Consider the following 12,918-nt stretch of genomic DNA (forward strand, 5'->3'; position numbering starts at 1 on the left):
CTATACAAGCCTCCTTAATCATTATTCATGTTAAAGATTTATAAAAAAGCTAAATGGGGTCAATGGGCATTTTTTTTAAAGGCATTCAAATGGATAAAACCAAAGGATTCCGAAAATCTGACAAACGTGACAAGCGAACTTCCACATGTATTCTTAATTCATTCCATCAGATAATGAAAATAATTAAACTCACGAAATTATGACCAAATAAACAATAAAACTTCAGACATTTCTACTTCTTACGATACATCTATTTTTATAAAAATCGCTAATAAAGTTAGAAAATCAGGGGCGATAATCCGACTCTAGTGACGTAGTCGCCTTGGTGATATCTAAATATTTCAAGATGGCAGCCAAGTGTAAATAAAGCCAAAACAATATCGTTTTAACAAGTTTTGTCCTTAGAAGTGCGACATATCTTATAATTTATTTGTTACATGGTACCATAAAATCTACAGTCCGAGTAAGTAAGAAAAAATGTCAGAAATTGAACAAGTTTACCGCTCTATTCTAGCAGGTGCTCGTTCAGCTGATCAGCGCCATGTCGCGTTATGATCCAAATCTTACAAATTTATAGAAACACTTTACTAGAGAAATGTTTTTTTAAGGAGTTTTATTTAAAGCCAAGTTCACCCTGATGAATTTCCTCTTCTGAGACCGAACACCTGCTTTCTTCTTAAAATGTTTAGGAGCCATGGCCTTCTTTTTGATTATTTTAGTTTGCTTTATACAACATTCAGGCCATTTAAAAGAATATGTTTGTTTGCCCTAACCAGGGGCGTAGCTGCCGTTAGGCACTTTAGGCACGTGCCTACACATAATTTTTTCACAAATATTTTTTTTTTATTAAACAACGTTATCTATAGATGAAAGCCGGTGAAGTTGTCATAACTCTTTAATTATCGAATGTCATGTGTACACTAGTCTCTCGTCCATAATGCATGGAATATTGGATAGAATTGAATGTTTTTACGATTTTACCTAATATAGAAACTATAAACTAGAACTTTGGTTCAGATCATTTCACTTCTATCAAAAAAAAACTTGAATGAACCTCAACTTAGACACATGAGTTTTTTAAGTAGTTGTTGTTAGTTTTCAACTAGCTTTCCACTTTGTCTTCATCCGACTTGCCAATGTTGGTCGTCCGTTTGGCTGTGCAGGATGTATAAATACGCAGTCACGTCTGGTCAGAATGGGGACATTAAGTCCGATGCATAGTTGTAGAGAGAATGCAACTCTTTGAGGAGTTCGTAGTTGGTCTACTGAATGGCAAAATTTCTGCTCCTATCCCATAATCCCTCATTTTCCAATGCTTGACATTTTTAAATTTCCAGACCTTCGTCCTGGACGACACCTATTACAGGACCTAGCTCCAAGTTGTATTTATGTAAAAAAAAAAATCAACGGTCCTGAACTTGTATAAATATTTGACACTGGATGTAAAAAAATCAATCAATCAACTGGCTTCCAGTAATTTTGAGTACTCACAAATCTGCGTTTAAAGGCCACAATTATTTAAATTCCCAAGCAGGTAGGGATTTTACAGTAGAGGATATAAAGAAATACGAATTTCTTGAATTTTGTTAGGCATCGACTTTCTCTGTATGTGTTTGTGTGGCTAGGGTGAAGGAATGAGATTCAAAAGATTGATGGTTGATGTCTAGCCAAAAGGATAGTTCTATTATATAGTAGTATCAGTGTTTACGTGCCTATTTTTTTTAATGATGATCGTCAATATGTTCTATTAATTAAGTTAAACGTATATATCAATCAGAACGGAATAGATATGATACATGTAATACCAAACAGGGTGTACTGCTTAGTTAAAGGGGTACGCTGATCTACGCTGGGCAATGTATATTGTTTAAAAAAAAATATATATATCCGATTGTACTGCGTTATTTAACTCGCCAGTCATGTTACGGTACATTATTCATAAATCTTCGAACTTTTCATCATGTATATTATAACTATCATGATTAAATAACCAGTAAATTTAATGTTTTTGTACATAACATTTTGCAGCTAAATCGCTGAAAACCGTTTTCCGTCGGGGGGCCGAAGCCCCACTGAACCCTCTAACAGGGCTCTGCCCTGAACCAGATAGGGGCCTTGAGCGGCCCCCAGACCCCCTGCCGGTTGGTGCCTACAGTTGACTGAATACCTAGCTACGCCCCTGCTAACCCTACCGGTATCAGGTCCATTCGCACCCAATACACTTTTGCACCTCACATGTTTCCCCCAGAAGTTTGTTCCCACTCTACCAGGGGTTAAAAAAATTTGTTACAGCTAACTAGCCCAGGACTTATTGTCAGCAGGATTTTACTAGCCCTGTTGGAAGAACTGCTAGTCCATCAAAACTGACCTGCTAGCCCTAAAATGCCTTCAAAATCAAGAGTTTGCTGCATAATACAAAGTGGGTGTCCTTTGTTTTGAAGGAGACATTATACACTGTATTTAATAGTTTTTGTTGATCTGTTATTTATTCTTTTGGTGCTTAATCTAACTTAGTTGTTCCCACATTCAAAGCAGACTTTTTATTGGCGTGTTTGGGGCAACTAACGGCAATATTCACAGAGCATTGTCTGTTTTTTTCATCAGCAACAGCCAACCTTGCCAGGGGAATCATTGTGTCCTAGTTCTGCCAACTTTTCAGGAAGTGAATGCGTGATTTTTTGGCCAAATTGTAAAGATCAAAGAGAAAAAACAATAGATCAAAGGAAAATACCACCAAATAAGCAGGAACATGTGTGAGTCTCGCGCTAAAGACTTGACAGCCCTGCTGTCCTGGACACTATATTTTTTTTTGCATGGCTTTTCCCTGTCGTATTTAACATTTTTGGGGGATGAATTTTCAGCCTCGTTACTCCCTTCATCTACCGTTTTTCGTTTTAAAACTGACGAAGTTCCTGGGGTTACCATACTAAAATATTAAGAAATATTTTGTTGCATGGTTTCGTTCTCAAGAGCTGTGCAACAAGACAGGTCAATACCAATCAATACATCATACCCCAAATACCGTTAATTGAAAAACTCGGCACGATAAGCAATGTACAATACCCCAAGCCATGGTATGAGAAATCGATATTTAAAGTACGAGAATTGCAATCAACACATGATACCAGGCCACCCAGACATGCCAGAGTTATTTGTTCTATTTTTAAAATATGTACAACAGGACCTGTACAAACCAGTTCAAATTCTTGGAATCCCGAATAACTTAATTGAATCGAAATGGCTAACATAGAATAGTGATGAAGGAATTTTTCACTTTCTATTTTGGAATCGGCAAGAATTTTTTGTTACTAGTCCGTCGGGCATATCGGATTACACATTTTAATTGCCCGAGGCGTAAATGATCTAGTCCCGGGCGTCGGGCTAGTGGATTATTTAACCCCTGCTCTACATGTTTGCAACCAATTTTTATTTAAATTTTAGATGAATTAATAGATATTTGTATAGCAATACACTATCCAAAAACATGAATTATTCAACAAAAAAACATAACATTGTCAGAATGCAAATTCCTTTTGAATATCACCAAGGATTTGTATAGTAAGAAGGATTGGAATCTCGCGGTTTATCGTAATCTTGCTACTCACCACTATTACTACTACTACTACTCATCACTTACGATATCGGAACATGATTTTTTTTTACACATGCATCGAGTTGTGTTCTTATTTTTTTCTCGGTATAGACAATGTTGTAATGGTAAAGGACTAACTAGGCACTTTATTAATATTCATTCTTAAATGTAATTATTATTGATTTTCACTCAAGTTTCAATTGACGAAAAAGCATAATTTAAATGTTTTATTTGACGGACATTGTAATGCAATGTGTATAACGACAACTGGCAATGTGTTTGTATGTTAACTTCTGTAAATTTTTATTTACTTTCTATACAAATTCCTTTTGAATCTCGATATTTATTTAGATGAAGAGAAAAAAAAAACAATAAAAATTGGGCTCCAATGGGTAGGGTCACCTTGCGAATGGACTTTGGGTGCTAAGTGAAAGGGGCAAACGTGAATGGGCGCAAACCTTACATACTCCGAAAAAAAAACTGCTTGCTCATATCCTTATTGTCCTGATGTGAAAAAGTTTTTTTTAATCAGATAGGCATGATAGGTGTGAAGTCTAAAATTAGCATCTGACACTTAAATTTCTCTATGCTGAAAAAAGAAAAGAAAACGCCTACCTACCTATTATCTCGACCTTTTGGGTAGGGTTTGGGCAAACCAAAATATATTAAAGTTTGGCCTCAATTAGAAAATTATTAAATTTGTTTATTAGATAAAACACACATATATAATATAAAATTTCAAGGGTATAACAAATAAAAACAGCACAATACATTTTCAAGTTATAATAGCCATCAACATCCACTTGTATTTTTGTCCATCTGATGAGTTAAGCCTTTTGCAACTGATTTTTATAGGTCTTTCTTATGTTGTACTGTGATAACACTGTCCCAGATTAGGGGGAGGGTTGGGATCCCGCTTACATGTTTAGCCCCGCAACATTATTTATGTATGTGCCTGTCTCAAGTCAAAAGCCATTAATTCAGTGGTTGCCGTTTGTTTATGTGTTACATATTTGTTTTTCGTTATTTTTTTTATATAAATATGGCCGTTTAGTTTTCTCGTTTGAATTGTTTTACATTGTCATATCAGGGCCTTTTATAGCTGACTATGCGGTATGGGATTTGCTCATTGTTGAAGGCCGTATGGTGACCTATAGTTGTTAATGTCTGTGTCATTTTGGTCTCTTGTGGACAGTTGTCTCATTGGCAATCATACCACATCTTCTTTTTTATATGACATGTATATATCTAAATATTTTTGAATAAGAATCTCCAGAAAAAAAACATGGGCAATGCGTCTTCACATTTAGTATGGATGAACAATGTTGTCCTTAGTCCTATAATGGCTGTTACATCTCTATTGTCATTTTGAATCAATACAAGTCAATTCACAACAATTATTTTATGAGTCCCAGTCAGCTTCTCAAACCTCTTTCCAAACTTTTTTTTTCACCTTCTGCAGTGATGAAAAAGAACAGAATAGCAAAATCCAGAAAAGTTTATAATTTTCTGAAACATAAAATGTCTTAAAAAACTTCTCCAGGTGCACAGGGTAGTCTATACTCAGAGGGTAAATATGACCAAGAAGTTACCATATTAGCCAAAAAGGTTATGATGAACCATAACATCAGTATAAAAAAATACAAAATATGCAAACTTAAACTGACAACAACTAATCAGTAAAAGTGAACATGATGTGACAAATGTCCCTTTTGCAATGATTTTTAAGCAATCTTATTAAAATAAGTTCTCCTCACTTGCTCCTCGATTTGATATACATTGTATGTCGCCGTGTGACATATAAAAAATCGAGCAAGTGATGAGAACTTATTTTAATAAGATTGATTTTTAAGGCTCTACCATGCTAAGAAATTTAGAGTTATTTTTTTTTTCTATAAGAATCTGTCCACTACCCAACAGATTGTGTCCACTTTGAAACGAAATACTCTTAATTTCTTAGCATGATTCTTATTTTGCCAATTATTTTTTTGTTTGTTGCCATCTCGAAGTGAAAAACTTTCATGGACGCCTAGATCTATTTAAATTTGAATTATTTTGTAATGTTCAACATGTAGCCCTTTAACAAAATATATTTGTATTAAAAGGAGCAAATTAAAAAAAAATCAGTAAATTTTATGAAAATTTGAATAAACTTTCATTTTTTTTTATGTCACAGGACAGATTGTTTATTAGGGACTCAGAAGGTAAGGGTTAACTTGAATTCTGTAAAACATTTTATATTAGTACACGGTCACCTGTTTGCAGTTCATTCTTGAATAATGCGTAAAATTTTGCAAAACATTGAATCTTGAAATTCTTTTAATGTATTTACATGTATACTGTGGATTTATTTATTTTCGTGGGGTATCAATATTCGTGGACAATCTCAGCATATATAAAACATAAAGAAAATTTGGAGAACGTTGAACATTTGAAGTCGTGGTTCATCTGTTCCTAAATAATATTGTATTTAAAGTACATATATCCAGCAAATAAAATGACATTTTTCTATGGAAAGACTTGTTTTTTTCTGTTACAGAATGTCGAAGAAGAAAGAAGACCCACCTAAGATCCATTTACCAAAGGAACAATCCGTCCAGTTTAGTAGAACCAATACAGACATGGTCAGTTATGAAGATCTATTGATTGCTCAGTATCTTGAGGAACTGAGAAAAACGAAAGGAGAGATGAGGAAAAAGAAAGAGTAAGTCTTGGGGGGTTGTAAAAACAAAGAAAAACGAAAGGAGAAATGAGGAAGAAGAAAGACTAAGTCATGGGGGGTTGTATAAACAAAGAAAAACTAAAGGAGAAATGAGGAAGAAGAAAAAGTAAATCATGGGGGGTAACCGGTTGTAAAAACAAAGAAAAACTAAAGGAGAAATGAGGAAGAAGAAAGAGTAAGTCATGGGGGGTTGTAAAAACAAAGAAAAACGAAAGGAGAAATGAGGAAGAAGAAAGAGTAAGTCATGGGGGGTTGTAAACACAAAGAAAAACGAAAGGAGAAATGAGGAAGAAGAAAGAGTAAGTCATGGGGGGTTGTAAAAACAAAGAAAAACGAAAGGAGAGATGAGGAAGAAGAAAGAGTAAGTCATGGGGGGTTGTAAAAACAAAGAAAAACGAAAGGAGAGATGAGGAAGAAGAAAAAGTAAGTCATGGGGGGATGTTAAAACAAAGAAAAACTAAAGGAGAAATGAGGAAGAAGAAAAAGTAAGTCAAGTAGGGGGGGGGATGTTAAAACAAAGAAAACTAAAGGAGAAATGTGGAAGAAGAAAGTGTTGTAAGCCTCTCAAGAAATGTATGCTCCACATTAGTATTATATAGTTATCTGCATTCCTACATCAAATTTTGCTAACTTGATTGAAAATTTGGACCTTATAAGGATCTATGTTTTTTACAATCCAAGATGGCAAAAGACATCAATACTACCTAAAAAAATTACAAAACACTTTAAGTAATGATAGTTATGAAAAGACTTAAACCATAAAGGGCAAAAGGACAGGTTAATAAAAGAGGGATGAAAGATACCAGAGGGACATTCAAACTCATAGATTCAAAAATAAATTGACAACACCATGGCTAAAAAAAAAGAGGATAAACAGACGACAAATAATAGTACACAAGACACAACAAAGAAAACTAAAGACTAAGCAACACGAACCCCACCAAAAAGTTGGGGTGATTTTATTTTTTGACAACTCACAGTAGACTTTGGTCTTCTTACATGTAGTTAGATATAAGAAGATGCAGTATGAGTGCCAATGAGACAATTCTCTGTCCAAGTCATAATTTTGAAAAGTTAACCATTATTGGTCAAAGTACAACCTTCAATATGGATCCTTGACTCACACAGAACAAACTATAAAGGGCACCAAAAATGACTAGTTTTACACCATTCAAACAGGAAAACAAAGGTCAATCTATATAAAAAGAGAAACACTTAATATGTCAATGCTAGTCATGAATTTATTTATAAATGGATTTACATGTATTTAGGTTTATTTGTAGATCTTATCTTTCTGGTCACTATTTAAGCTATAGTTTTCTCTTTCCTTGATTATTCCCTGCATAATTGGATAAAATAGTCATACAAGGGTAACAGCTCCTTTAAGTCAACTGACAGTTCTTGTCTTGACCTTATTTTCATGGTTCATTGGTCACACTTAGTTTTTAGTGATGAGATCCATTTCCAAGAAACTTTGGAGAAGTATGTCAACTATATTTGCTTCTTGACAGATTCACATATTTTCATAAAAAAAAATTTGTTTCAGCGTCCCAAGATCACCTTATGCTCAGCGTGTATCTTCAGCGACAGAATATAAATATAGCAAAAGACGACCCATGTCAGCAACATATCCAGCCAGACCACCCTCTGGTAACAAACCAAAAATAGATGCCAAGTTCATTGCAGACCCCAATCTATGGGACCCGGCTACTCCTAGGGAGAGAATGACGATAACAACAGCAACAACAACTGCCACTAGGCAACAAATTAAAAATCGTCCAGCAAGTGCTCCAGCTAAAAATAAAGGGTAAATATTTTAAGAATTCAAGTTTTAATTGTCTAGCAAGTACTCCAGCTAAAAATAAAGGGTAAATATTATAAGAATTCAAGTACCGTAAAGGTTGAATTTAGAGCCATTATATTGGTACATTGGTCCCGATTGAAAATTTTTTTTGCCATAACATGCCGAAAGCTGCACCATATTTTTATTTTCAGACTGAGGCTTTAGGTAAAGTACCAGACATGATAATGTTGTTGGCCTCATTCAGTTGCACTAGACTCTAAATTTCTTTACACGGGTCAGTGATTTCTCCAGGATTCTGGGTCCCTCTACCAATTAAAACTGGCTGCCACAAAATAGCCCAAAAGTTAAATAACACACCTTAGGCAACAAATAATAATTTAAATTGTATACCTGTTTTATAGGTTAAACAGCAGACCAATGTCAGCCACGTCCAATTTATCTTGGTTCTACGGCAGATCAACAAGACCATGGTCAGGTAGATCGTTTGGTTCAGGTAAGAATATAATAGTATTTACTGTATATTATTTCATAATCAGCAGTATTACAGTACTCAAAGGCTTTCAGAGTAATTGAATTAACTTAAATGTCTCATACCTGCCAACTGTCACTATTTGCGGGGGATTTCCCCCATGGAGGCTCCCAAATTGAAATTTTGAAAGGGGAATGTTGTCCACAATTTAAACAAAACAATTAATTTTACAATGGCTTTAGGCTTATAAAAGTATGAAGAAACCAAAAACAACATTTAAATGTATTTGCAGACCCCTTGAAGGTATTTTAGGACTTTGACAGCCATCTTGCACGCAAAACCCCCATGGGCATTTTGAAAAGTTGGCAAGTATGATGTCTGTTGGGTTTGTTACCTAGATTTCTTAAGTGACTGTCTGGTCTATTACTGCTTAATTGACTCATAATCTGTCTGTCTGAAAGAAATCTGTGATTGTTTGCTGATAATTTTACAACACTGACATTATACATATACTAAGAAAATTTTCATCCAACTTTCTCCTCTGTATCTTTTGAATAGAATGAGTTAAACTTGGTTTGAATAGAATGAGTTAAACCTTGGTTTGAATAGAATGAGTTAAACCTTGGTTTGAATAGAATGAGTTAAACCTTGGTTTGAATAGAATGAGTTAAACCTTGGTTTGAATAGAATGAGTTAAACTTGGTTTGAATAGAATGAGTTAAACCTTGGTTTGAATAGAATGAGTTAAACCTTGGTTTGAATAGAATGAGTTAAACCTTGGTTTGAATAGAATGAGTTAAACTTGGTTTGAATAGAATGAGTTAAACCTTGGTTTGAATAGAATGAGTTAAACTTGGTTTGCAGCTTAATTGATAATGTTAAGACTCAACTTGAGTTGTAGCGAGCTAGCAATTTTTATATCTGCTGTCTATCCACTTCCTGTTTGCTGAGGGTTTAAAACTTTACATCACTCAATTTTTGTACAAGGAAAAATTTCATGGCTTCATTGAGAGTGAAGTTTGAGTTATATTTCAATATACCTTAATCAAGTTAATCAATTTATGCTTGATCCAATCCTTATCAATCCATTAAAGACATTATTTGACGATACTTTAACTTAATCCTATCAGTAAGTTGAGCTAAGGGACGAAATTATTCTAATGGAGATAACTACCTCATGACTGTTTCAATATATGTTTTGGAATGATAAAATTAATATACACCTAAAGGCATGGTTATACTATGTACTTAAAAAAATTTAAGACAAGCAGTCAGTAAGTCAATGTATCAGTTCAAAGATGTAGGGATACAGTAAACAGGGTTCTCGCTAAGGATTTTTGAAGGAGAGTCCAGAGACTCATCATTTTCAGGTATGATGAGTCCAACAGCAAGAAGAAAATATTTTATTGCAATATAAAGTAATATTTTAGTCTCCATTCAGTCCTAACAGAGCAATGAAATGAAATCAAATTCAGATCACTTTTTAACTTTTGCTATAAAATGATGATACATGTATTTGTGTTTAACTGTGTTCAGTTTATACAAAATATTTCAATCTTGATGCATCTGTGTACTCACCAGTTTTGAAAATGGTGAGTCCAGACAGATTTTGATGAGTCCAGGACTCATGGACTCGCCTTAGTGAGAACCCTGAGTTAATCTATGAAATGTTTAAATGACGTAAGAATCAGCGTATTCGACAATAGTATTTCTGGTAATGGATCAAACATATTGCATGCACTGACATAGGTCAAAACCTGGTATTGGTGTTATTATTGTGTAGTTTTGATCAGGTGTTATACACAAAACACGCCCTTATCTAAGTGATATCAGTAAATGTATCTTTTTCCAGCATTTTCTGGACGTAAAATCAAATCTCAGTACAAGAAACAGCCACTAATCATTAGAGTAGTCGCATATAAAAATGGAAGTAGAGAAAGTTTTGCTAAAATTGCAGCTCCAACCATGAAAATTGTGAGTATCAAAAATCAAATGAAAGAAACATTTTTTTCACTATTATGCTGACAAAATGCTTGTTTAGGTTAGGTCAATTTATGCCTCTGCGATTATTGAGACATAGTAATAGTAGATACGCACTGCAGAGGATTTTTTTTTCTGTTATGAAGGGTTAAAAATATGTCCTTGTCTTAGAATTTTTAAAGTTTAGAAGTGTTAAATACTTTTTTTAAAGAATCTGGGTGCCTGAAAAACTAGGGTAAATAAAACAATTTATTTTGTAAGCAATTATAACATAACGGTAATTTACACAAAATTCCTGCACCGAAGGCCTTGAGGGAAAAAAAAGACAATGGGTACAAAATAAATCTACTTACATTTCACGCTCATGTCCTGATTTTTGGCAGTTTTGTATTTATGTCCATTTTTTTTGCAGTTTCCTACTAATGTCCTGATTTTTTGCAGTTTCATACTCATGTCTTGATTTTTTTGCAGTTTCTGGAATGCTGTACAGATAGGTTGGGCCTACCCTTTGCAGCAAGAAGAGTATTTTTTGAAGGAGGTGATGAAATATTTGATGCAGAGGATATTCCGATCGATGGTGAAGTTTTTGTTTCCTGTGGAGAGAATTACAAAGATCCATTGGCTAGTGTTAAACGTATGTACAGTTGTTTTTCAATTTAATAAATATGTTGTTTTTTCTATGGTCGGGTTGTGGTCTCTTTGACACATTCCCCATTTCCATTCTCAATTTTAAATAAAAAATAAAAAGCCATTTTTGATTTAAGACCAGTAATAAAATTTACTTGATTTGATGCTACCAATAGCTACATACCCACCTAAAAAACAGCCTTAGCATTAAAAATTTGTTATCTCAAATTGTTTCAAATTTATTTTTGATATACTCTAATGTTGATTTGTGATCTGAATCATGTTGACAAAAATAAGACAACAATCCTTACGTATCTATACCAAACTTACAAGGCATAGGAAGGGTGGGCTAATATGTTCATCATCCTGTAATCCTAAAGGTTCGTTGTGTGTATTGGTTGTGAAAACTTTATGAATGTTCCATTATTTTAGGTAATATTTTGATCAGTGAAGGAGCAAAGTGGACATTGTCTGGATTACTTCTCCCTGATGAAGGACGCGTCAGAACTAGAAAAGCCAAGATGTCAAAAAGAATGAAGTAAGATTCTTTAACTAAATGACAGGACTGTTTGACATTTTACAGTTATAGTCTCGCCTAAGCAGTCAAAAAGCGAGACATATGTAAGCTGTACTGGTGGCGGCAGTGGCAAAAGTGTTAACTATGTATTAGTTTGTGATTACGTTTATGGTGAACCACTTGTGGTTGGTCAATCACCTCTGGTTTTCCAGTTCTATTAGCATTGGCACATCTCGTTATGTAACATGTTAAAGAATTGCTAGTTTAATATTAACATTTGCACAAAATTACAAAAAGGCGAGACATATCTCTGTGATAACAGTTTTTTTATTTAATAATACGTCACCTTGGGGAATCAGGGTGTGTATAGCAAATAGGTTTTTACATCAAAACTCAAATACCCAGGCGAGGATGCCGTTTATAGATAACTTCAACCATGACATAAGATTCACAATGTTTTTGTGTACATACCACCATGTTTGTTCTTGATGAAATTATAGAAGGACCTACTTTTGAGTTTCTTTAATCATTTACATTTTTTACCTTATCCATATATACATATAAATAATAATTTGCAATTTTACTTTATAAATCCAGTATCTACTGACAGATTAAAAAACAGATAATGCTTCATTACAAATTTCTCCTTCATTCTCAAAGAGACTAAATAGAAAACAGAAACATTAATTGGTAACTCAATCGTTCATTTTTGTTTTTTTTTTTAAATAAGAAGATGTGGTAATAATGATTGCGATTGAGACAACTCTCCACCAACATTCAAATGAAGTGGATGTTATCAATTATAGGCAACCATACGGTCTTTAACAATGATAAAAAACAATACTGTTTTGTCAGTTACAAATGGCCTTGACATGAAAATTATGAAACATTTTCATTGAGGAAACTAACAGCCTAAAATTATAAAAAAGTGAATGTGAGAGTTGCCATTCAAATTCTTAGTAATATTTTTGGATAGCCTGAACATATTGTTGAATTCATAAAAAAGTATCTTTAATTTTCAGAAAGCTTATTGAAAATAACCGAGTAAGGATAGTTGTGTACAAGAATGGTATTGCCACAGAACCAATAGAATGTGTCGCTGATCAGAACAATATGGAAGATGTAAGTACTAGTTGGGGTAAAAAGGGGGGGAATGTAGTGCCACAGAACCAATAGATTGTGTCGCTGATCAAAACAATATTGAAGA

The 12,918-nt window shown here is 34.0% G+C and overlaps 1 protein-coding gene across 3 annotated transcripts in view; it reads left to right on the forward strand.

The window, feature by feature from the left end:
- The first annotated feature begins 307 nt into the window (after positions 1-307).
- Positions 308-12,918, forward strand: part of LOC139482728 (doublecortin domain-containing protein 1-like) — a 68,622-nt gene continuing 56,011 nt past the window's right edge. For all 3 annotated transcript variants that reach the window (XM_071266788.1, XM_071266789.1, XM_071266790.1), the window contains exons 1-8: positions 308-463; positions 6,132-6,296; positions 7,861-8,121; positions 8,520-8,611; positions 10,440-10,561; positions 11,039-11,201; positions 11,627-11,732; positions 12,734-12,833. In XM_071266788.1, coding sequence (XP_071122889.1) covers positions 6,133-6,296; positions 7,861-8,121; positions 8,520-8,611; positions 10,440-10,561; positions 11,039-11,201; positions 11,627-11,732; positions 12,734-12,833 — 1,008 coding nt within the window. In that variant the 5' untranslated portion in view covers positions 308-463; position 6,132. The remainder of the gene's footprint in view (positions 464-6,131; positions 6,297-7,860; positions 8,122-8,519; positions 8,612-10,439; positions 10,562-11,038; positions 11,202-11,626; positions 11,733-12,733; positions 12,834-12,918) is intronic.

The sequence above is a fragment of the Mytilus edulis genome, chromosome 7 (genome assembly GCF_963676685.1).
Source record: "Mytilus edulis chromosome 7, xbMytEdul2.2, whole genome shotgun sequence".
Taxonomy (NCBI): Eukaryota; Metazoa; Mollusca; class Bivalvia; order Mytilida; family Mytilidae; genus Mytilus; species Mytilus edulis.